The following is a 23269-nucleotide window of genomic DNA, read 5'->3' on the forward strand; positions in this document are numbered from 1 at the left end:
TTGAAGATTCTTGCAGATAATCAAACGATAAGCGACTAGTTCACTCATTTTTCATGGTTCTTCCAGTCTTAAAATCAATGATTTAAATCCTGTACAGGTGTATTTCTTCAGGCATTATATTTGCACTGTGGATTAAAACACATGGCAATTACAAGTATTACTATGGCCATGCATACTTGTGATTGCAACTTTTTCAGAAGTCCTGTTTTTTGGATGTTCTCGGATCTGTTTCGTCCATTGTTCATTGGACTACTTCTTACTCCACTGCACCTCTTCTATAGACTGAAGTTATCTCACTCTTTGTACTTGGAACCTATGCCCCCCCCCCCAATTTTTTATTTTTAACCATTAATACACCATTTGTCAATGAAATAAACATGTCAGTTGATGAATGAGAGTTTAGTTTTGAAAAAAATCAGAATCTAGTAAACAGTAATGAACATTGGTCACCTCAGTGCAATTTTATAGAAGTCCCAGAGGGCCCTTTGGGTAGAACATTGTGCGACACTGTTCGGGCTACCCTGTATAAGACTTGATAATGATGATGATAATATTAATAATAATGATAATGATGATGATGATGATAATAATAATAATTTTAATAAATATAAATAAATAATAATAATGGCAATATAAAAACCATAACCAAAGAAGAGAAGAATCATTAAATACTGGAATCCCTGTTCTTTTTTTTGGGGGGGATAATACATTCAGCCTATGGGGCACAATGCCGTCACACTGTGTTCAAGATGGCTAGCCATCTTTGTAGGAAGATAAACCAAAAGAGGTTGTGAACTCCTCCAAGCAGATGGATTTCAACTGTCTAGGATGTTCTAAGAGTCTGTATGTGGTGCTAAATTCTCTGCATCCTTTATAAATTGTATTTTTGCGAATGTTTTGCTTTGTTCTTTGTCTGGTCAGGCTAAACTTGGTGTACATGTACTTTAATATTGACATCTGATTTGCAATAAACCACTGAAAAAATATTAGTCACTTTCCAAAGATTGGTATTCAAAATAAAGAAATATTTGCAGTAATCTATCCCAATGATGTGGACAAGTATGCTTCACCATCTCTGCTTCAGTGAAGTTCAGTCACAGTCATGATCTGTTTATACTGCATCTGATTTATTCTTCTCTGATCTTCATCTTTTTCTCCCAAAGATTCAAGACAATCAATTGCAGGTTTTTGTTGCAGGTTTATCAGTCTGACCCCCTCCCCATGCCCCAACCCCTCTTTACAACCATAAATGTGGGAGCTAAACTAGTACTTGTATCAAACAATATTTTTGAAAGAGAATTCTTTAATAGATCAAATACAGTAAGCTAACAATTGTGATCGCGATAAAGATTACCAACACCGACAAGCATATTTGGCACAGGGCTGTAGTACTGGTCTACTAGAAGATTTTTATATATAAAGGAAAAAAAATGAAAACATGATACATACTTGTAATGTAACATTTATATGACACCCAGATAAATCCTTGTCCTTTGATTGGTTGTTTGATATTGATCATTCAGTCCATTTAACAATGGCATCATCAATCTTGCAATCTTGGATCCATACGATTTTGTCGCATTGCACGCGCACACCGAGACTGCAGGCACCACAAGTAAAACTCCTTGTGTTTGCAGTGCTCATGTTGTACATGTATGTATGCGATAATCAACAGACCGAGCACGCCCTACACTGTATGAGCATATTTTGCATCAAAATTCATGAATTTTATATGAAAAAGAATCTATTTTAGGTGTCACATACGGTAAACCAAATAATGAATGTTCTTTTCATTCGTGCAATGGACAGAGTACTTCATCTGGTGAAAGATGAAATGAATGATCCATTCACCTCATGAAGTATTCTGTCCATTGCACTCATAAACATTCAATATTTTTAAATATATGCTCAATACTTTAGCTTTGGTCATCTGTCTAGTAGCTCCATACTTTAATTGATATTTTTGATTATGTGGTCAGAACTGTCATTTGAAATTTGGGACCTCTATTGGTAGAAAAACAGATGATGTACACAAGTTGGTTTTATTAAAAGGAAGTATTAATGAATTAACCATTGTACCAAGGCACATGACTGATAATTGTTTAGGAAGTTGTTACGCTGAAATATCTAGCATTGACCTACATTACAAGATCAAGAGAAAATAACAAAAGTTGTCAAACCTAGTTTTAGAATGTGCAAGGTGGTTTGGGAGGACAAGGTTATATCATAACATTGACATTTAGGATGAGTGATCACTCCCAGCATATTCATCTTTCTCAAGTTTGATTGTACATGTACAGTACAACATTATATCAGAAATTGTTTACATCAGTTGCATAAAGAAAGAGTAGCCTTGTTTTTATCTCTCAATCATTGTGCCCTGGGGGGGGGGGCACTCAGTATATAATGCATAGTGGGTATGTGCCGCGGAGGGGACCCCCATTTTTACACTCAAATTTCCGTTCCAAGGCATAGCATTTTTGCCTTGTTGAGAAGAAGAACAAAGAAAGCCGCTCCAAGGCATAGCATTTTCTTCTTATCGAGAAAAAAGAAGAGAGAAATCCGCTCCAAAGCATCGCATATTTTTCGTTACGCCGCTCTGTTCGCATTGAATGAACTGCAATTTTGATGAAAAACGGCCGCAGAGCTCCACGGTGGAGGCCACGCTGGCGATCCGTTCCAAGTCCCCCGTTTTCACAAACATTTGTCGATCCGAAGCCCGTTCCGAGGACTCTCCTTTTTACAATAAGCCCGCTCCAAGGCCCCCGTTTTTTGTCTCGCCCGCGGCACACCCCCACCACTTTTTTTGTCGAGTGCCCCCCGAGGCCCAGGGAATGTGAAAGTGAAATGGCCCTCTACAATCATTTGTACACTGAACTGGAAGTGTTTGGACGTCAACATTTTTCATCTCTCATTCTGTTTTCATAGGCCTTTTTAACAATATACCACTGTTTTTGCATAGGGAGTATACAACGGATCCTACCAGTATTTTATTTACAGTTTAATGGGGTTATATTGTACACTGTTGGCCAGTAAGTTTTGTACTTAGTCAAGAAAAAAAGTGGAGTATTAGATATGTTGTCCTATCCCATTAAAAGATGTACATACAACATACATACATGTACATGTACAGCAGTGTGATACACGGAAATGGAATGTACTGCCTTCCAAAATGGAATGGAATCAGCTTGAATCCTTTTCTTTACATGTACGTGTCCATGATAAATGGAAATATGGTTTGGTCGTAACACTCTTTAAATGAATGTGCAAATTATATGAGGGCTCTAATCAACTTATTTATAATCAGCATGTACAGCTACTAAATTTATATTATGACAAAAATAAATTGCAATATCACATGTATGAAGAAGGATATAGATGAACTGATAAAAGCAATGTAGAAATAAAATGATAAAAGGTAAAATATATAACATGTATATTTGATTGAAATTAAGAAAACATCAAAGTAAAATAAATGAAAAAGACACATATTCTTTACTGCCTATTATGAGTTCTGTAATCTCATTTGTCTCTCTTCATATAAATTTTTATTTTAATGATGATAAAAATGGTCTTTATTAGAGCATCAAAACATTCTTGGCAGCCAAAGGCTTTACAAATGTTCGTTCAAGGTTTTTGTCATATTACTTTGCACTGAACTGAGGTGTCAGTTATATTTAGTCATAGATCTAGCATTGGCATTGTAATAAGATTAACGTCATGCAAGGAAGGGTAAACAGTTCGTGTAATCTCGGCAACTTTGGAGATGCTTGAAAATATATGAAATACACACATTCTTGTTTGTCTTCATTGTGGCAGGAGAGACGTAATATTGACTTGTTCATTTGACTTAGTGTGTAGGTTTCAATGTAACGCGGTATGAGTTACCACTCCAGAGCAAGCATTTGGGATTCATCATCTTAATTTGCTCGTTGGGTTGCAAGAAATTCATACTCATACTTTTTTTTCCTTTTTTACTTGCTGGCTCTAGTTTATCCCTCATGTTATGAGGAAGTGCAAGTATTGATATGGGATATTCATGCACACACGCTGTGTTCCTGTGACAAAGGGTGTGTTATCTACACTAGTATATTGCAATATTGTGAAGGGATAGAAAATGAGAAATGTAGAATTCTTTTTATGTGAAGCAAGCGAAGATTAATTTATTTTTCTTTTGTTTGAGAGCATATTGTAATGTACATGTTTTGGTTGTGCAGTAATTCATACTCAAAGATGGGAGGGGGGAGTTAGGTGTAAAAAGAAAAACATTCCATGGAAATTGTGAATTTTCTGTCAGTTGCTGAGTGAGGTTCTCACAATTTTGGGCAATCTATTAAAATGCATTTTGCATCCTGCTGGGTACTAATTTTCTAGGAATATGTGCTTAAATCTACATGTTGTAATTTGGCAAATGTCAACTCTCTTTGATTTCACTATTCCACTGTTCGATAGATGTAGGCCTACGTGTAAATTGTGTACTTTTTATTAGGTAGGGGAAGGCGGGGTAAGTTGAGCATAGGGGCAAGTTGAGACACCAGCCCCAGGCCAATAATGAATGAGTCAGACGTTGTGGTGGTGTCATGTACAGTATTGATGACCCATATCATAACCCCTAACCCCACCACATTGTTTCCAACTTTGAAACAAAAAGTAGTTTTTTAGAGGGAAAAATATGAATTTCATTCAAAAAAGTAAAAAAGAGTGTGAAATAGAAGGGTGCTTTATAAACACACACATCTTTAAATATAATAAAGACATGATAACATTATTAGTCCATGTATGGATCTTCATTCTTGTCATAGTTTTTTATATGATGGATGCATAATAAATGTGTGGATACAAAATTTTCGCACTGAGTTCGGACTGGGGTAAGTTGAGCCAAACAGCATGGGGCAAGTTGAGCCATGGTAATTCCTATGGTAATGTATCTTAAAAAACAAACAAACCATAAAAATCGATTGAAATGCAGGCTGAAAGGAGCAAATTTACATGACTGCTCTTTTCCTTTTACAGGATGTTAGTATTTATAGAGAATTAGCAAGTGAAAAGACTTTTAACAAAAAATTGACACGCTGGTTCTCCCCCCATACATTTTGTACATAGTTTTTGTGGCTCAACTTACCCCAGAAGGTGGCTCAAACTTACCCCATATATGGGGCAAGTTGAGCCATTTGACATCGTTTTTTTCAAAGGTCACGATGACTTTCAGTGTGGGGATAGAAAGTTATATATAGGTGGAAAATATTTCAGAAGAATTAAATTTCAAGGCAAGGTACTTATTTCGACAAGATTATTATTCATATCAATTCTAACTGGCAAAAAGCAAAAACTGTCACAACTTACCCCGCCTTCCCCTACATGTATTAAGGATTATGAGGAACTCTACGTACAAATCTATATGTACAAGTGTCCATGTAGATGTATGGGATCGCAAGAAACTCCTCTTTTCTCAATGGAAGAGGTGCTGAATAGATAAAAATGATTGAAGTTGCAAATTTACATGTCAACTAGTTTTGAAAGGAGAGACACAACAAGCTCATCTATCACGTCTATAGGGTATTGCTTGTCTCGCATAGATCTCCCGAATAGTTTGTCATGGGTGTTTATACTGTATACATATTGACCACACACCACTCTCGGGGTCTGCAGAGTGGCTGGGAAAGTTGTCATTCAAAGCGAGCGGGAGCGAACAAGTGTCAGACGAAGAGCGTGATTTTGCATGTGTTATGCGTGGGTTTTGGTCGAGGGCCTGCGCGGCTATCCTCTCCAGAAGAAGGAGTGCGTGGAGGTATGCAAAGTGCACTGAGTGGCTAGCTGGAGATAGCAAATGGTAATGAACTGCCCCTCTCATTTGGTTTGATGCAGGGTTAGATGTTGATGGTGTGCAGTGTAAACACTAGGGTTCGCAGAAGTTTGGCAATATGCAGGTTTATGGTCTATACGGTTTAAATTTAAAGCATACAAATAATTTTTGAGGTGGGGGTCCTAAACTTTCTTTTCACAATGGAGATTTACATCATGTTTTCCCTTTTTTTATGAAAGTAGAAAAAATTTCCTAAATATATGAAGGTTTGATGGAAATCCTTAAAAGAATAATAAGGTTTGATTTGTGACATATGGGCCCTTGACTACTTTACATTTACCTGGACTACATTTTGTCATTTTGAAAGATAAATTTATCAAATTGCCATTTTTCAATATTTCATAGTGATAGTATATTTTTTTTCATAGAAACTGTTACAAGAATGAAATGATGTAATTTTATCGAACATGTTGAGAAATTGCCAACTTACAAAATGGGTACCTGGGTATGTGAGTTTTAGCTCAAAATGTTTATTTTCAATTGGTCTAATGCCACTTCGTCCAATTCCTATTCATGTGGTCTACCATCAGTTTGTCCACTATCCATACAGTCTAATTGCCATTTTGTCCAATCTCCATTTCGTATTAATAACCAGTTGGTCCAATAGCCATTTAGGTTTAGTCCATATTCCATTTGGTCTAATTACACTCAGTGTTAATTAGGCAAAATGAATGAAAAGAAAGTATGTACATGTACGAGACCAACTGGTTATGAGACAAAGTGATTATTGGACCAAATGGTTGTTAGACGAAATGTTGATGGACAGAACAGAATGGCACCGTGTGATGAGTGGAGAGTTGGCAATTTACATGTACCGCTCAGAATTTGAGAAATTTCATATAGTAGTTTGGATTTAGCTTCTAAAATTGTATGTTTCCTTAATTGCCCAATACCATTAAAAATAGAATACAGTTTATCACAGTTTCATATACTACTAGTATTCAAAATTGTTTTACAAGCTATAAAAATTTGTCTTTTACATGTGAATAAGTCACTTTTATAGGGATCTGAAAATTGTTTGAAGTTGAAAAATGTGTTCTATTTTTTTTCCTACCAGCATTGTTATTCAATAAAAAAAAAGATTGGGTTTTGATGTGTTAGTAAAATTGGTATCACATTGATAGCCGTGTTTACAAGTACCTCGCAGCTCAAGTTGATTAAACTTCATGGGTCATCTAACTTTTATTCTCTTTTTCTGTTGCCATGGTTGCAAGGTAGAGTGTCTACTATATTCCCATTTCCATCACACTAATTACATCTTATACTATGGAGAATTAATTAAATTGAAATATAAAGTGAAATTCACTGCTCTCAGACTGTAGGCAGATACATGTATAAACTACATGTACATGTAGCAACAGTAACAGGAGATTTTTTTTAAAAGTTTATTGTGAGGGGAATGTTTTGGAAAAGTCTTGTAGATTTTTACCCAGTCAGTGATAATTTAATACATACATGCACTTACAATGTATATAGGATTTAAAAAAAAACTGACTCTACAGCTCCAAATTGTCTTTTTTCATTGTCAAATCAGGTTCAACAGTTTGTACATGTACATGTATATGTTTTGTTATGTTTTTATATCAGTGATTATTACACTTTCATCTGGGGCCCACCATACTAGAATAGGAGTGGCTTGAACCATATCATACTTATGTACTTTTGTAGCTTCAGAGCTCTTTTCTCTCTCATTGATGTGTTTCACTGGCATTGTAAGGAAATAGACTGGAGGTGATTCCTGAATTGACTATGGTAAAAGGACGGTGCAATGAAGAAGAAATGATGAATATGTTCCCAAGTAGGTTGTCAATAGCTTATATTTAGAGGGTAACTCCAACTTGAAAATGATTTTGTTTAAATTGAATTTTAACCAAAGAATGAGAGGAATAGTAAACTGCAATTTTGAAAATGAAACAATAAGAAAACTATGGCTTTTAATTTTGGGAATGCTAGTGGTGAAGAATGTCAAGTGACACACATACTACGGTATACAGTAGCTCATTGTATATTTTTGCATTAAGTTTCATAAGAATAAAAATGTTAATGTTTGAAAATACCTTTTTCTTGGTGAGGTTTAAATTGAAGCCTCTCTACACATGTACGTTAAGTCATTATGTGTAAAACTTTCATGGCGCGGAACATATAACAGCATGATTTCTTGGATCATATATTTAGCGATTTTACATGAAAACTTATTTTGGACAAGAGTCTGGGATCCTAATTGAATGATTTCAACTTGGAAAAATTACAATTTGCTTGTTTTATTTAGTAAGGATATTGTACTTTGTACGTAGATTTTAATTTAAAGGTCGAACACCCCTTAAATCTCAATTTTGACCACGTCGGAAGTTTCTGAAGATAACGTCATATTTTGTAATGACAATGGTGGCTCAAAAGCACTTGCATAATTCATGGTCAATGCCGAAATGTGACGACCAAATTAGATTTCATCTGAGCGTATCAGAACATGATCATGCATGGCCCGGGGACAGGGAGGATGAGGAAGCATTCTAATTCATGGAAGATTGTTTCATCCCGATCCACCAATATTCATGAGGTGCCTGCCTGCTATGCATGGATAGGTTGGGAGTAATTTTGCAGTAGGGTTCTATTGGTTAGCGATCATATGAGGCAAACGATATACCAGGGTAGGTACTGAACTAGCGGGTGGACCAATGCTTTATAATATTGGTTCTGATGTGGCTGTAATGAGATTGTTCAATCAGAGCCGTGTGAGGGGAAAAAAGTGATGGCGCTATGTCATAATTGTTTTGATTGGTTAAAAGGCTCGGCAGTGGGAAAATATTTTTTCCAGATTTGGTATCTCCCTGATTAGAAGGCTTGGGCTTTATTAATCAACCAAATTGGTTGTTAATAATGAAAGCATAATTTACAGGTCATTACATCATACTGTAGATACAGCAGACATCTCGAGTAGATCTCACATACATGTACATGTATGTATACAGTGTTTATGAATCAATTACAACTTGGTGTGTATGATCAATTTTTACAATTTTTTTATACATGTACTTTGAAAATTTGAATATTTTCTATTGGGAATAAATGCCACTCTCATTTTTGAAATGCTATATATTGGACCTCTATGGCATTGACATATATTGTGCATCGTACTTTGATTACAATTGGTGGTAGCACATAGCAGCATATTAATTGTTAAATTGACAAAATATCACTTTCATTAATTGCTTTTTGAAACAAATTGACACACTAAACATTTGCTTGAATGATCTGACATTCTCCCTTGTGTATCAAATTTTTCCAATAAGTACATGTAGGCCTGATATGTACATGTATATAATTTTGAGTTCTTTGGATTTTCTGAAAATTCAATGATTTATATTTTAAGTAATAGAGTCAAGATAACCATATTTGATATATTCTAATATTCACACAAATCCATGGAATTTGTGTACCAGGTAATACAGATATAAATGATGACAATTTACATACTTCTGCAAGTACATGTATAGGATTGTACTGTTTTGAATATTTCTTCTCTTTTCTCTCATATTTCACCTTTTCCCCTGCTTCCCCCCTGCCTTCTGTCTTTCAGTTACACCCCCCCTCTTCCTTTCTTTCTCTCTCTCTCTCATTCAGGAAATAGGTCGCCATTTTTCAGTCAAAATAACGGGAAGTGGTACAGGCAAAGCATCATCAAAACAAGGGTGGTTATTGAAGGGAAACTTGTCATTGTATGGCACTTTATTCCTGAAACTGAAGCATTTTAATTGATTGATGTAAAATGCTATATACATACATGTACATACATGTATGTACAGGAACTGGGATGAACAAGAATGTATACGGTACATGTATGTACCTTTGAAAACTGCGTTCATCTTTAATACACCCCAATATTGAGTTGAGTGTAGAGGGGAACATTGTTTGTATCCCTAAATTCCTGATTTATTTGGCCTCCATGAGGTATACCTGTAGGTACATCTGGACTGTACAGTATGTAGATAGGGTCTTCTCTCGTGTGCTACATTTATGCTTTTCTATTTCTGTTTCTTTTGGAACTTGACAGGACAGCTTTTTGCTGGTAAAAGCCTACATGTAGCTGGTAGGCCTACATGTACAGTAATCAATTACATAGGATACATTTTACGTCTATACGTACATGTATACGTAGTGGTCGACTTTTACGACGACAGATATTACCCTCGGGTCTTTGGATCATAAAAGTGGAGACAATGGCAGAGTGGGGATTCAAATTCACAGTTCTGTGCGATGATGTGTCCAGAGCTCTAACCACTAGACCACACAACCCGTTTTCTAATTTTGGTTTATAGTACATGTACATGTACCTCTGCATTTGATTTAAGTTTTGTATCCCTTAAAAAAAATAACCATACAGTCGGTTGCCAAAACTTAAAACTATAAAACTCACCGGTAAATAATTTTTTGACATTTTATTTAATTCCCAATATTTCACAACCACCTACATGTACTGTATTGAAGAATGGGGGGGGGGGGGTTGACCCTGGTCTTGTGTGATGATATTGGTTACAAAAGCAAGGATGCTGAGGTCAACTGGTGTCATCCTCTTCAATGCAGTCAAGATGCTCTTGTCTATTTTATCAGACCTATTTCATAATTCATAAAATTAATTGATCATTATAACTTTAGAGTTTGGTTGATGGAAGGTCCCCAATCCCTCTTTCTTGCATAATTTTGACACGTCTCTGCATTTTTCAGATCATGTTTGTATATTTAATGTTGGTTCCTGCAATGTACATGTGTAACAACCATTCTAAGGAGGGTTTTAAGATTTTCACATGGGCCAATATCTTAAAATCCATTTTTGGTAGACATTTTATATATTATTTCTGTAGGCCTACATTCTACACAGGATGTTACTGTCAACAACTATTAAAGGGGAATGAAACCTTTGGAACAAATAGGCTGGTGTAGAAACAGAAAAATCAAAGAATAAGAATAAAGAAAGTTTGAGAAAAATCGGACAAATAGTGAGAAAGTTATGAGCATTTGAATATTGCAATCACTAATGCTATGGAGATCTTCACATTGGCAATGCGACAAGGATGTGTGATGTCACTGATGAACAACTTTCCCTTTGGTGGACTATAAAATACCCTCAAAATGTCTCTTTTTGCTTTTTCTTATGATGATACTCTTTATCCATGATGTATTCTTAAAAAATATATATTACATGCCCTCATGTAGACAGAACACATGATTTATAGATAGATGTGATAAAAGAGGCAATTCTAGTGAAATATATACTAAAGTAATAGGGAGAGTTGTTCACAAGTGACATCACACATCTTTGTCGCATTGCCAATTTGCTATCTCCATAGCATTAGTGATCGCAATATTCAAATGCTCATAACTTTCTCATTATTTGTCCGATTTTTCTCAAACTTTCGTTGATCTGTTTCTTTGATTTTTCTGTTTTCAAACAAGCTATCTTGTTCCAATGGTTTCATTCTCCTTTAACTACATGTACATGTATGAGTAATCATACTTTTTTTTATGTTTCTGTAATGACAGTGGGATCATTGCTGCACCTGGTTTTTGTTTTCACCCCCCCCCCCCCCCCGAGATTTAAATTCTTTTATGTACATGTAGGCCTACATGTATATTATATAAAAAAATAATTTTCCACATCTACATGTACATGCATGTGTTTTGACCCTACATGTACATGTATGTGGTTTTATAATGGGACAAAAAAATGAATGTGAACCGTGTCTGGAAAGGATAGACTAAAGGTGCTACCCGTCTACTTGAACCCTGGGTAGCAGGTGAAATCATAGGAATACTACCCGCCAAGGTCGCCAAACCTTCCACATATACCGTTCACACTTCAAGAAAAAAAAAATGCTAATATTTCTGTATTTTGTTTGATATACTGTACAGACCTACATGAGTAAAACGGTATGGATTTTTTTTATATCATTTTGATTTTTTATAGTCTGAAAAACCTTCAAGTGGATTTCAGTTGTTAAAGGACATTGAGCCTTGCATTGAAGATGATGGTTTTACCTTCATTTTGAATATTGACTGTACATGTACATAATATGTGCATGCAGCAATACATCAAGAATGCTTCCCAATATAGGCCCACCATCATGTACATGTATGTACATTGTACATCCAATATGTGCACTTTGGAACCTATTTGAATGTGGGTCTTTTACAATTTGTTATATTTTGATATACTTGATTAGCTGATATCTTGATTGATTTGAGTAAAAAGTGGAATGTTCATAAGAAATGTATGATAAGTAGTGTTGGAAACATTTACTATAGCATGCTGTATCAAGCGTCTCCAACGTTACTCAGTAAACACAAACAGCTCTATTTTCTTTGGGACTTATGTCCTTAGAAAATATTAATGAGAATATTGGAATGGAACTTCAGTTGCATTTAAAAAGATGTATGGAAATCAAATACATACATGTACTGTTGATGCAAGAATGCATCACACTGCGATACCCCTAATCTTTTCCAACCAACAAATATTTGATGCCAAGGGTGTTTTGTCACTGATCAGGGCTCATTTATTACAAAAGTAGCAATTAATCACAAAACATCAATAGACGGTGAAGATAATTGTTACATGCTCTTTAAAAAAAAAAGATTCTGACCGGGACCAATTGCAAATGTTTTGCAGTCAAACATAACCCAAAGTGGCATTGCATTATTGGAAGGTAATGATCGATTGTACAGAGAGTGTATAATTTACAGAAACCAAAGAATCTGAGACTTCCTACGCACTACCAATTTTGTTACGTGTTCAGTTTCTGCTGAAAATTGTCCCTTGCATTATCTTGCATCAACCAACTCAGAAGAAGATGTGCGATGAATTACGGTACCTCGCATTACCAGGCAGCATCCACAACCCGACATCTCTTCAGTGGATAGATTTGCATTGCTTCTCATCACATCATGTACCTCCAAGTTTATCATTCAGCAGAATTTGCACTGGTTGAATATACATGTGTAACACAGTTTTGCTATAAATTTGTGATGTCATGCTGTATATGAAATTTTTAGGTTTAATATTGAATTCCTTTAGATTTTGTTCTTGAATTGGCAAAATAGAAAAAACCAAAAAACCAGGTACTACCCCCCAAAACTCCCAATACAAACAAATGTACCCCAAAACAAAGGACTCTCCGTGATTGTCATACATAAGTAGCCAAAATCAACAAGAAGGAATAGGAGTGATGAAAAACTAAATATAATTTTTGCATAAAAAGAAATAGGACAAATTTCAACTGTTTGAAAAGGGCCCTTCCGCGTGATAAGGTCGATGTTGCATTCTTCTATCAAAGAATATGTGCATGTAAGTTATGGATATGACATCTAATTATTTTGTTGCCATGTCATTATGTCTATGACGGATATACATGTATGTAGCTCCCTCAGGATAATACACTGTTTGCGAATTGCTAGTTTTGTGCTAACGACGTGAAGATTGGTACTGTATGATAAATTATTGAAGTATTGTCATTAGTATGACGTAAATACCTGAATAGATGTATTTATGATGCACAGTCAGACCATGAAAGATGTTCATTGTGGCACATTTATCAAATCTTTATTAACTATCATCTGCAGATGAATACTTAAAGTGATTGGTTAACATTTGTTTGACTTTAAAAAAATCTGAGCTAGAATGTCACATTTGTCACCTGTGTCTGTGATATGTTACAAAAATGAAGCCCAGAAAAAATTGCGTTTGAAAATAATTATTTAGTGCTTCAAAAATTCAAATATAAAATGACCGGAAACACCATCTTAATTGCATTACATACACTTATGTGTACTATTTAGGCGTTTATAAGACGCCTATTTACAAAATCGGGGTTTGCCTTGTAGTTTTAGCTTTTCATTCTCAATAATGGTTGTTTTTAGGGTTTATTAGTTCTAATACATGCACTTGTACACATGTTTCATCTTTGTTTGAGAATTTTTTAAATCGGCTGCTCACAGAGTTAAACAATACCTTTAATGTGGAAAGTATTTTGCTTGTAATTGAATGGGCTTTAATTAACGCATTTGTACAGTGAAACTTCAGATAGCCCTAGTTCATATTCAAGCTCAAGTTCAATTTTGCTAATTTAAAACCAAAAACATTACAATACAATCATAATATTATACAGATATTGCCTACAAAATGCTGATATAAATGAGAAACAAAGGGTGTGTCCCTCATTCCTGGTCGTAAAAGTAAACGTCTTTCAGATCACGATTCAGAGTGAAATTTAAGCACTGAAAAAGGTACGTTCGGAAACGTTATCAGCTCAGATATATAACAACCTTCAGAATTGCGAATGCAACAAAATGCAACACTGAACACAATTGTATATGTATATAATGTATATATTTACATGTATATGTACACGTATAATGAGTACATAAACACAATAACAATTAATTTGCCCTATCAGTATCCTGATATTATTATTGATGCGTCTATTTACCAGGCTCTCCAATACATCTTGATTACGAAAGTATTGACCAAGATTAAATCATATTGCACAAATTGAATATGAATGCAATTCAACATTGCTTGTGTATTACAGATTGTTCATCTGTGTTTTTTAGCAAAATGTATTCCTTCAAGGAAAGTAGATTAATTTAACTAGAGGAAGAATAACTGCATGTACATGTATATCAAGTAATGGAAACAATATCTACTAAGGAGTGGATCCTAGTTATCATTATGTTTATCCCTGGGGGGGGGCACTCGACCAAAAAATTGGTAGGGGTGTGCCGCGGGCGAGACAAAAAAAACGGGGGCCCCGGAGCGGGCTTATTGTAAAAAGGAGGGTCCTCGGAACGGGCTTCGGAACTACAATTTTGTGAAAACGGGGGTCCTTGGAACGGATCGCCAGCAAGTGAGTACGTGCGTATGCACCCCTATGGAATGGGCAAGCGTAAATGATGCAGCTAGCGCGGCCTCCGCCGGGTGCGTTCGCACAGAGACGATGGTCGGACAGCGCTCGGCGACCGCTTTTCACCAAAATCGCAGCAGATCAATGCGACCGGAACGGCGTAACGAAAAGTATGCGAAGCTTTGGAGCGGATTTCTGTCTTACTTTTTTCTCGATAAGAAGAAAATGGTATGCCTTGGAGCGGCTTTCTTTGTTCTTTTTCTCAATAAGACAAAAATGCTATGCCTTGGAACGGAAATTTGAGTGTAAAAATGGGGGTCCCCTCCGCGGCACATACCCACTATGCATTATATACTGAGTGCCCCCCCCCCGGGTGTTTATCAGTCTACAATCAGGAACAAACATATTCAGTGTTACGGTTCATGTACATTATACATGTATATGTGGAAAAGGAACCATAACTGTAAAATTTGTTGGTGAAATATGTTTTGTAACTCGAGCAAAGCAAGTTTTTAAGCAACTGGCCCCTCGTCTGTTGACTGATCAACATGAAGCAGTTTTTTTCATGGTACTGATGGACACCTTTTCTGTAATTGATATACACATATCAGGACTTGATAAAAAATTGCTGGTAGGATCTGTTATACAGTATTCTGTAGATCTACTGGTCCATACAGAGTATACATGTAATAATACCGTGTACGGTTCATATAGGCCTTGATGTACATGTAGGCGTTCATGTATATCAACGGCTGAGATCTTTGTGCAAAAGATTCACAATACCAAACATTTGTTTTCCAGTACTTTATTTAACATTTTTCTAAGTTACATTTCAGTTTACATGTACATGTACATGCAGTTGGATAAAAGAATTAATATATTGTTTTTTTTAATAATAATTTTCAGGAATGCATTTGTCCTGTTGCCTTCGTTCAAATAGTCTTCTTCACTTGCTTTTAACAATATATGGAGATTCAAACGAATTATGTTTCCACAATATCTTTAACTGATGTGATCACTTAAGGCTAAGATCATATTACAATAAAGGATGATGTACATGCAAATCATTAATTCCCACATCATGTCACACCCAGTTTATTGTTTTTAATCTCCTGTCTTGTGATAATCACTATTACTTTCTATTATAATGATTAGAAGGCGATGACCTTGTCTGAAGTGCCTTTTCCATGATGGCCTGTGGCTGATGTGTATGCTTGTTTCAAAGCAGAATCAGGAAGTTAGTCCAGATCAATTGCCAGCTACATGTACATGTAGATAAAGAGGACTTTGTGCCCAAGACAGGTACTTGAGGTTACAATTCATGTATATGTGTAACAGTCATGAACACCACTTATTTGTACATCAGGAAAAAAGTTTCATTGACAAAACTAATTTACTTGTAGCCTTTCTCACAAGCCAAATTTTCCTTGACCATGTAGCCTTACTCTACATTTAGGTAGGTCTAAATGGCAAAAGCCCTATCTACAGTTAGTCAGGGGTTTCAGCTTAGCTGACATTCTGTTCTCACAATGTTTTTTTACAAAGTATGCTCTATACGCTAACCCCTCCAATCCCGACTTTTTACCTCTACACAACAGCAGTTAGCCGGGCTATTGAGGTTGCTAGTGTGAAAGTCTGGGATTCTGATTGAGTCATTGTGAGAACAGAACTCAGCCAGGACATTGCTCCACGTATGCTCTAGCAGTCTAGGCACAATGGAGCCAGTGCTGCTGGGAGGTGTTTCACAAAGATTTACGTGTGACTGTGGGTGTGTTCAATGTCGATTTTCAAATTCAAACACTGAACGGTGCACCGCTGATCGTGTTTGTGTTTGGTGGTTTGTAATTGAGTTTTCAATCATGATTTATGTTGCTGTTTAAATTTGAAAATGGATGTTGAACACATTCTAAATGCCACACTTTAACTCTAGCTTTGTGACCCCCCCCATTTAAAGAAACTTCTGTGAGAAAAGGGTAGGCCTATTTAGGCTAATATAATTTATGCCCTACCCATGGAGCTAGGAGCTCATGCCCTACCCATGTTTACAGATTTGTAGTGTGGGCAAGCTAAATCCAGTGTATTGAATAATGTGCAGTACTAATTTACTTTAAGTACTATTCATATGAACTTTCTGTGTCAATAGACCAAATGTTTGTACTGTAATTTTGCGAACAGAACATTTAAAAACCTCGGGGACCAGGGTTTATACACCCGTTCCCATAAATTGATAAACCTATTTTCATTTGTAAAATATACCTATTTCCAATTGTTTTCTGTGTATGTCTTACAAGCACAAATTGTATTATAATAATAAACATACCATTACCATGGTCCAAGATTTTTTAGATTGCATGAAAACCCAGAATGATTTTTTGAAATATCGTGTTTTAAAGGCACGAATGAGTTTAGTAAAAAAAAATTTTAAAAAATAAATTGCTTCTTTCATAATTTTGGGTGTTCTATACATGGATATTCAATATTATTATTGTTATAATGTTCTATATTTGTTATGTTTGTTTCATTAATTTCACAAGCTCTGCTTCTCTATGGGGTTCCAAACCTAACCTAGAGGCCGTTCTCATTCCGATTTCTAAAGCTAGTTTTATCTGGAAACCGATTCAGGAAACCAGTTTTGAAGATCGCTTTACTAGTGTTCCCACTTGATCACATGAAAGTGGTTTTCAAAATCACTTCATGAAAAGCGATCTTGTTGCTATGAAACAGCGTAGGCGTAGTGCGCACAAAATGTGCGAAGATCGCCTCCCAAAGAATAGTTGTGTCCTCACTTGCACTAAAACGAGTTAATAATGGGGCAAAGCACTCTTGAAAACTACATCACGAGGTGGTTTAACTGGTTGGAAGATTGCTTCCAAGACCGCTTCAACTGTACTCACTACGTGTTTAAACTACTTTTAGGAACATAGCGAGAACAGTGTCGTAGAGGAGGAGGAGGAGAGTAGGATGGGTTGAGGATGTAGGATGCACTGAATTACTCAAGGTGGAGAGAGGGGAAAGGTTGATTGTTGTGTGAGGCGAATCCAGCCACCCCTGTTGATCACGGGGACAAACCCGGATTTAAAACTTTGGATTAATGATAATGATTTACACCCTCAATGTGCTACATGTACATGTATGTGCATATCATCCTTATATCTTTGTAGTCGGGCATGTGTGCAGTAATATGTGTACCAGTCATTGTGCACAGTCAGTAAAGTGGCCTCTCAGATGTCTTCATTAATAACATCTGGGGATGTCCATGGAGCCTACAATACCCCTTCCATGTAGGTCTACATTTTTACATTTTAATCTTGGCTGTAATATAATTATCATTTTTAATCATGTTATTGATATGTTTATTGCTATAAAATCATGAGAAAATAGAGCATTCACTTTTTTGTCTTGATTTTGTTTTACTCTCATATCTTCTGATCGTGTGACGACCTTTCTTGACAAACAGAGAGTAAGTTCATTATGTTCATCTAATTTAAAAAAAACTAACAAATTCTAATCATCGCACTAATGATATAATTCAGTTTGGTGTTTGTGGAGTGGGTAAAATTATTCAAATTTTAGCATGTCATAACTAACAGTTCGTCGCCTTCCTGCATAAGGTCTTTCCAGGAACTAGATGCACATTGTCTTTGTGCATGAAAGCATAATGATTTTTTTTGCTTATTACATCATATTGAGGTTCAATATTCTTACCAGAAAAATATTTTATGAACTGCTTTATTACATTTCTGCAATAAAACAAAAGGCAGGGAAATCAAGATAAGGTGGATAAATCGCCTTTCTGCAGGAAGGCTACGAATTATTAAAATTTGATTCAAGACAAATAATGTTACATTCCCTTGTGACTAATCTATCCTTTCAGTCTTGAAATATAATCTCAGTTTACGGTTTGTCATGGTTTTAACGTATGTGAAGGATTTACTATACATGGAAGTGTGAAGGGGAAATTGAATTAGCCAAAGAGTGAAATTTCAACACCATTGAATAAAAATTACCAAGTTTTGCCATATATAACATGTTGACTTTATGAACCTTTTTCATTCATGAAGGAAAGAAGTCATTCTACATGTAGATGATTTCAGATTTTTTTTTCTTCCGATAATTATAAAGTGGTATCACTGTTGCATACATGTACTTAATGTACATGTTCATCACATATCTGGAACAATGATCACATAAATTAATACAAATATATTTTTATTTATCATTTGCCTCACGCACAAAACACACTTACACTTCAATTTTGCTTTATAATTTGCATGGTTACCACTAACTTTTTTGTTTTTATATTTGATATTGATTTTAAAAAAGAATTGAATATTTAAACACATGAGAATAATTTCTTGTTTAGACAAGAATGTTTGTTGCTGTTTATATTAAAGGTGATGGAATGGGTTCATATTCAATATGATTGGGTTCACGCATGATGTATATTTTATTTTCTTATCATTTAACAAGACAAGATCAGATTGCTTTATTTTATTTCATAGCATTTTGTTATGCCCTGTAGCACCCCAAAACAAATCAAAGAAAAAAACAAAACCGCTTGTTGCATATTATAAAGAATATCATATAAATAAATATAAATTGGCTTTATTAAGGGTAACAAGTTTGTGACAGTATTTGAGGACTTTGCACAATTTTTCATTTTCATTTATTGATTTAGACATTAATAACATAACTTGAATTTGATTTTATTGGTGACTATTAGTTTTGTTATTTTCATTTTTGTTATTAGAAAATGATTAATCTTTGTAAAAAGACATTGTTTAGCATCGCTGGGTGTGATCCCCCCTCTCTCCCTATTCTCTTTCACTTTTTTTTCTTCTATCTCCCTCTTCCTTTTTCTTGCTTTTCTCTTTTTCTTCTACATCTCACATTCCATTTATCATATTGACAATATTGACATATTTCTTACAAACGAGAAAATCTAAACTGATCATTGTAAAACATTTTGCTATTTGATCAGTGAGTATCGATTTAAATTCATTTATGATATACTTTGTTTAATACATATGTCTATAATGAAATTTGTTCGTAGCATAATAAGTTATTTTTAACCTTGTTATTGATGATTTTGTTTGAAATGTAAACTTTTGCAATTCGGCTTTTGCGCAAAGAAAGCATTTTTAAAAACCATTTTGAATTGAATTGAAAATTTAATCTAATAAAAATGGGTGATGTTCATAGAAAATGCAATGGAGAATATTATTTCTTAAGCCTTGACTGCTTTTACATGTAGTTTTACTGCTATAATTCATGTTTGTATCATTTGTTTATCATGAAACTTATTTCATCTCAAATGATTGAATTCTTTGATGGAAACTGGTAATTTTCATACTTTCTTTATGTTTTCCTATTTTTATGATTTCCTTTGGTCATGGGTTTGGTCACATCAAATTTATTTTTCTATTTTTTCTTTGCATGAATATTCAACTCACAAATTCCTTTTGAATTATTTTTTGTAATGTGCAAGTTGTGCACAGGTGTGACTTTGTGTTATGAGGAGGCAATGCACTAGAGGAAAATAAAAGGGAAGTAACACGTAGTAACCCTGGTAATTTTGTATTTTGTATTAAAAGCAGAAAAATTAGAGTAAATGTTGGTGAAGGTTTAATGAAAATCCATCAAAGAATAAGAGATATTTTCTATTTTTTTTATTTGCAATGTCATAATTGCTAAATCCTCAAAAAATGCATCTTGGCTTTTAAATTAAGAGGTTGATTAGTGAATTCTGTAATTCCCATAGGCTTGTACATGCAGGAACCACCACCCTGTGCTAGTTGGCAGTGGGTTTAATACAAGCTACTTGAGTTTGCATTCCCCTCTAACAGTTGTAATGTTGAATGTTGAGGATATAAATTGAAAATGTCTTTATTTGACCAATTCTGCAATTTTACAGACAAATAAATTTTGATACGATCCCTGATCAATATAATCTATCTGCATTAAAAAAAAAATTTGATATAAACCACTTCTCATGGATGGACTGCACAGAAGAATTCACAAGATATCCTTTGCAGCCCTGGGCGGATCCAGGATTTTCAAAAAGGAGGTGGCCAAATTTTGATAAGCAATTTGGAAAGCAAAAAAAAAAAATGGTCATGGTCTTCAATTTCTTCAATTGAAATGGCATTTTTACATTACAAATTTTTTATTTTGCTTCTCAAAGGGGGGGGGGGGCACATGCCCCTGTTCCCCCCCTGGATCCATGCCTGATCCTTTGTACGTTAGTGATTTGATATGAAATCACTAACTTCACAAGATAAATGCCCACAAACCCCTTTTCATTGAAAAGAAACATGAAATCATAAATAAGAGAGGGCACCATATATGGAAAAAACATCAAATTTATAAATTAAAAATAAAGTGTTGAAGGGTTAAAAATGTTTTTCAGACGAAAAATGTTTTTCAGACGATTACAACGATTACAATGTACTTTTGTTTGATTTGAAAATATGAATTTGATTCTCCAATATAAAATCACAAAATTTTCCCTTCTGCTGCCTTTTAAAGGGGAAGTTTACCCTACATGTAGCTAAAAATTTGCTGTAAATTTACCAGAAAATAAAAAAGAAATGCTGGTGAAGGGTTTGAGGAAAATCTATCAAAAATTAAAGATATTAGAATTTAATTTTTTTTTAATGACATCATAAATGAGCAACTGCCCCATTTGTTATGTAATATAAAATGCATAATTTCAATTTTTGAATGGTTCATGATGACTGTTTTCTTTCAGCAGCAGGTCTTGAATAATTTGTCTGTTGATATACTGAAGGTAAAATAAAACTATTTTTGATATTTTGAGAAAATAACATGTCATTGATTTTTAAAATTAAGTAACCTGGGAAGCTGCTCACCTAAGACGTCACAAATAAAAAAAATTCTAATAACTTTTTGTATAAATATTCGATGGGTTTTCCTTACTTAACTCTTCACCAACATTTTCTAAAATTTTTACTGCTGTTTGTACAATAAAGTTTTTGTTAGGGTGAACTTCACCTTTAACTGTGTCCCTCATACTATTCAGGATAATCCCTTCTTGGCATCATTGCCAGCCTGATTTTGATATGGCAAGCTAGGAATAATGAATTCATATATCTCCATGTGTATAGAGGTTTGATAGGAAGTACTTGTAAACCTTAAACCAGATTTCTGTATTTCTTGCAAATTTCCTTTTCCTGTCGATGTTTTACAAACTTCCTCTGCCAAATTAATGTAAAATATGAATATATGGAATATCAGGACCTGCTTTTAAAGGTAAAGACTGATGGTGGATTTATTTCATACTAAATACAAAAAAGGCACAAAATATTCAAGGCCAATGAGAGGGGCATCTGGGCTTTCATTAGGGTATCCAAGGCCAGGGCCTCTTTGTCCTGTGATTAATTGGCCCTCTGTAAATGACAATATCCTTTTCATACTTTCGATACAAAGTGTGAATTGTGAGGAAAATTTTACATGTGAATCAAACCTTTACATATTATGTGATCTGAAAACCAATGAGAGCACCCGATCGATAGAAGATTCACATTGAGAGTGCATGAATGGATGTACATGTATGAAGATGTTCAATACATATCACATCATACAATGCTTATTACCTTTTGTTATCTCTCTAATGCCTCTCAATGAGCAACAGGCAGTAGCCCTATTGTGCTTTTAATGAGCATAAACCTTTAAAGTGATAGATACTTTTTATATTCATTTGAAGACATCACACAGAAAAAAAGTTTTATGCACGAGTATACATGTGTGGGATACAATTTAATCTTGAATTTTAGGTTAAATTCTAGAAATTGTGATATAGGCATATGGGTTTCCACACTAAGTGATGTTGGGACTAGAGTACTAGATTGGTATTAAAAAATTGCAACGCCATAATTGTGTGTTTATTCATGTATTTATTTGGAGCATGAATTCAGTCCGACCCCCTGCCACCCCCAGCAAATCCATGTTTTGGGTATTATGGCAAATTCACTTCCTGGTTGTTCATTGCCTAGTTGCCAATCACAAACTCCCAAGTGTAAGGAAATTACATGCTAGATGGAAAGGGTATGAAAGGATTTTTTAAATGAAAAATAGACTAAAAGGCACATCCCTGCCAAATCATTTGCCACGACATACATGAATATTTTTAAAGCATGTTTCGATTGTTGGCAGCAAAAACGATATATTAATCTGAAGCTGATTAAATATAGTTTCAAAATGTATCCCTTGAATTTAAACATATGTGCTTGAAGTCATCTGGACATTTCACTTATGATTTCAGGTGAGTTTTATGTTTATTTTTTTTATTTATGCAACTGACTGTCAGTTTTGACCTCTGCCAAGGAAATTGTGGTTTAAAAGAGCTTGAAATAAAACTGTCTGGTAAAGTGGTATGTTTATTTCAAGGTTACCAAATTATGACACAAAACCTGGTTTCTAAACTCTACATGTACAGTACATGTAGGTTGCAATATGGTGCAGCCTTTTAATTGATGTGTACTTGTAGCCA

The 23269-nt window shown here is 34.9% G+C and overlaps 1 protein-coding gene across 2 annotated transcripts in view; it reads left to right on the forward strand.

Annotated features, from left to right (window-relative positions):
• Window positions 1-23269, forward strand: part of LOC121424943 (G protein-coupled receptor kinase 5-like) — a 79119-nt gene that overhangs the window by 2794 nt on the left and 53056 nt on the right. The window contains exon 2 of one of the 2 annotated variants that reach the window (XM_041620840.1): window positions 12584-12586. The exons of the other annotated variant lie outside the window; for it this stretch is intronic. Within the exon in view, the coding sequence (XP_041476774.1) occupies window positions 12584-12586 (3 nt within the window). The remainder of the gene's footprint in view (window positions 1-12583; window positions 12587-23269) is intronic. 2 annotated transcript variants of the gene reach the window in all.

The sequence above is a fragment of the Lytechinus variegatus genome, chromosome 12 (assembly GCF_018143015.1).
Source record: "Lytechinus variegatus isolate NC3 chromosome 12, Lvar_3.0, whole genome shotgun sequence".
Lineage (NCBI taxonomy): Eukaryota > Metazoa > Echinodermata > Echinoidea > Temnopleuroida > Toxopneustidae > Lytechinus > Lytechinus variegatus.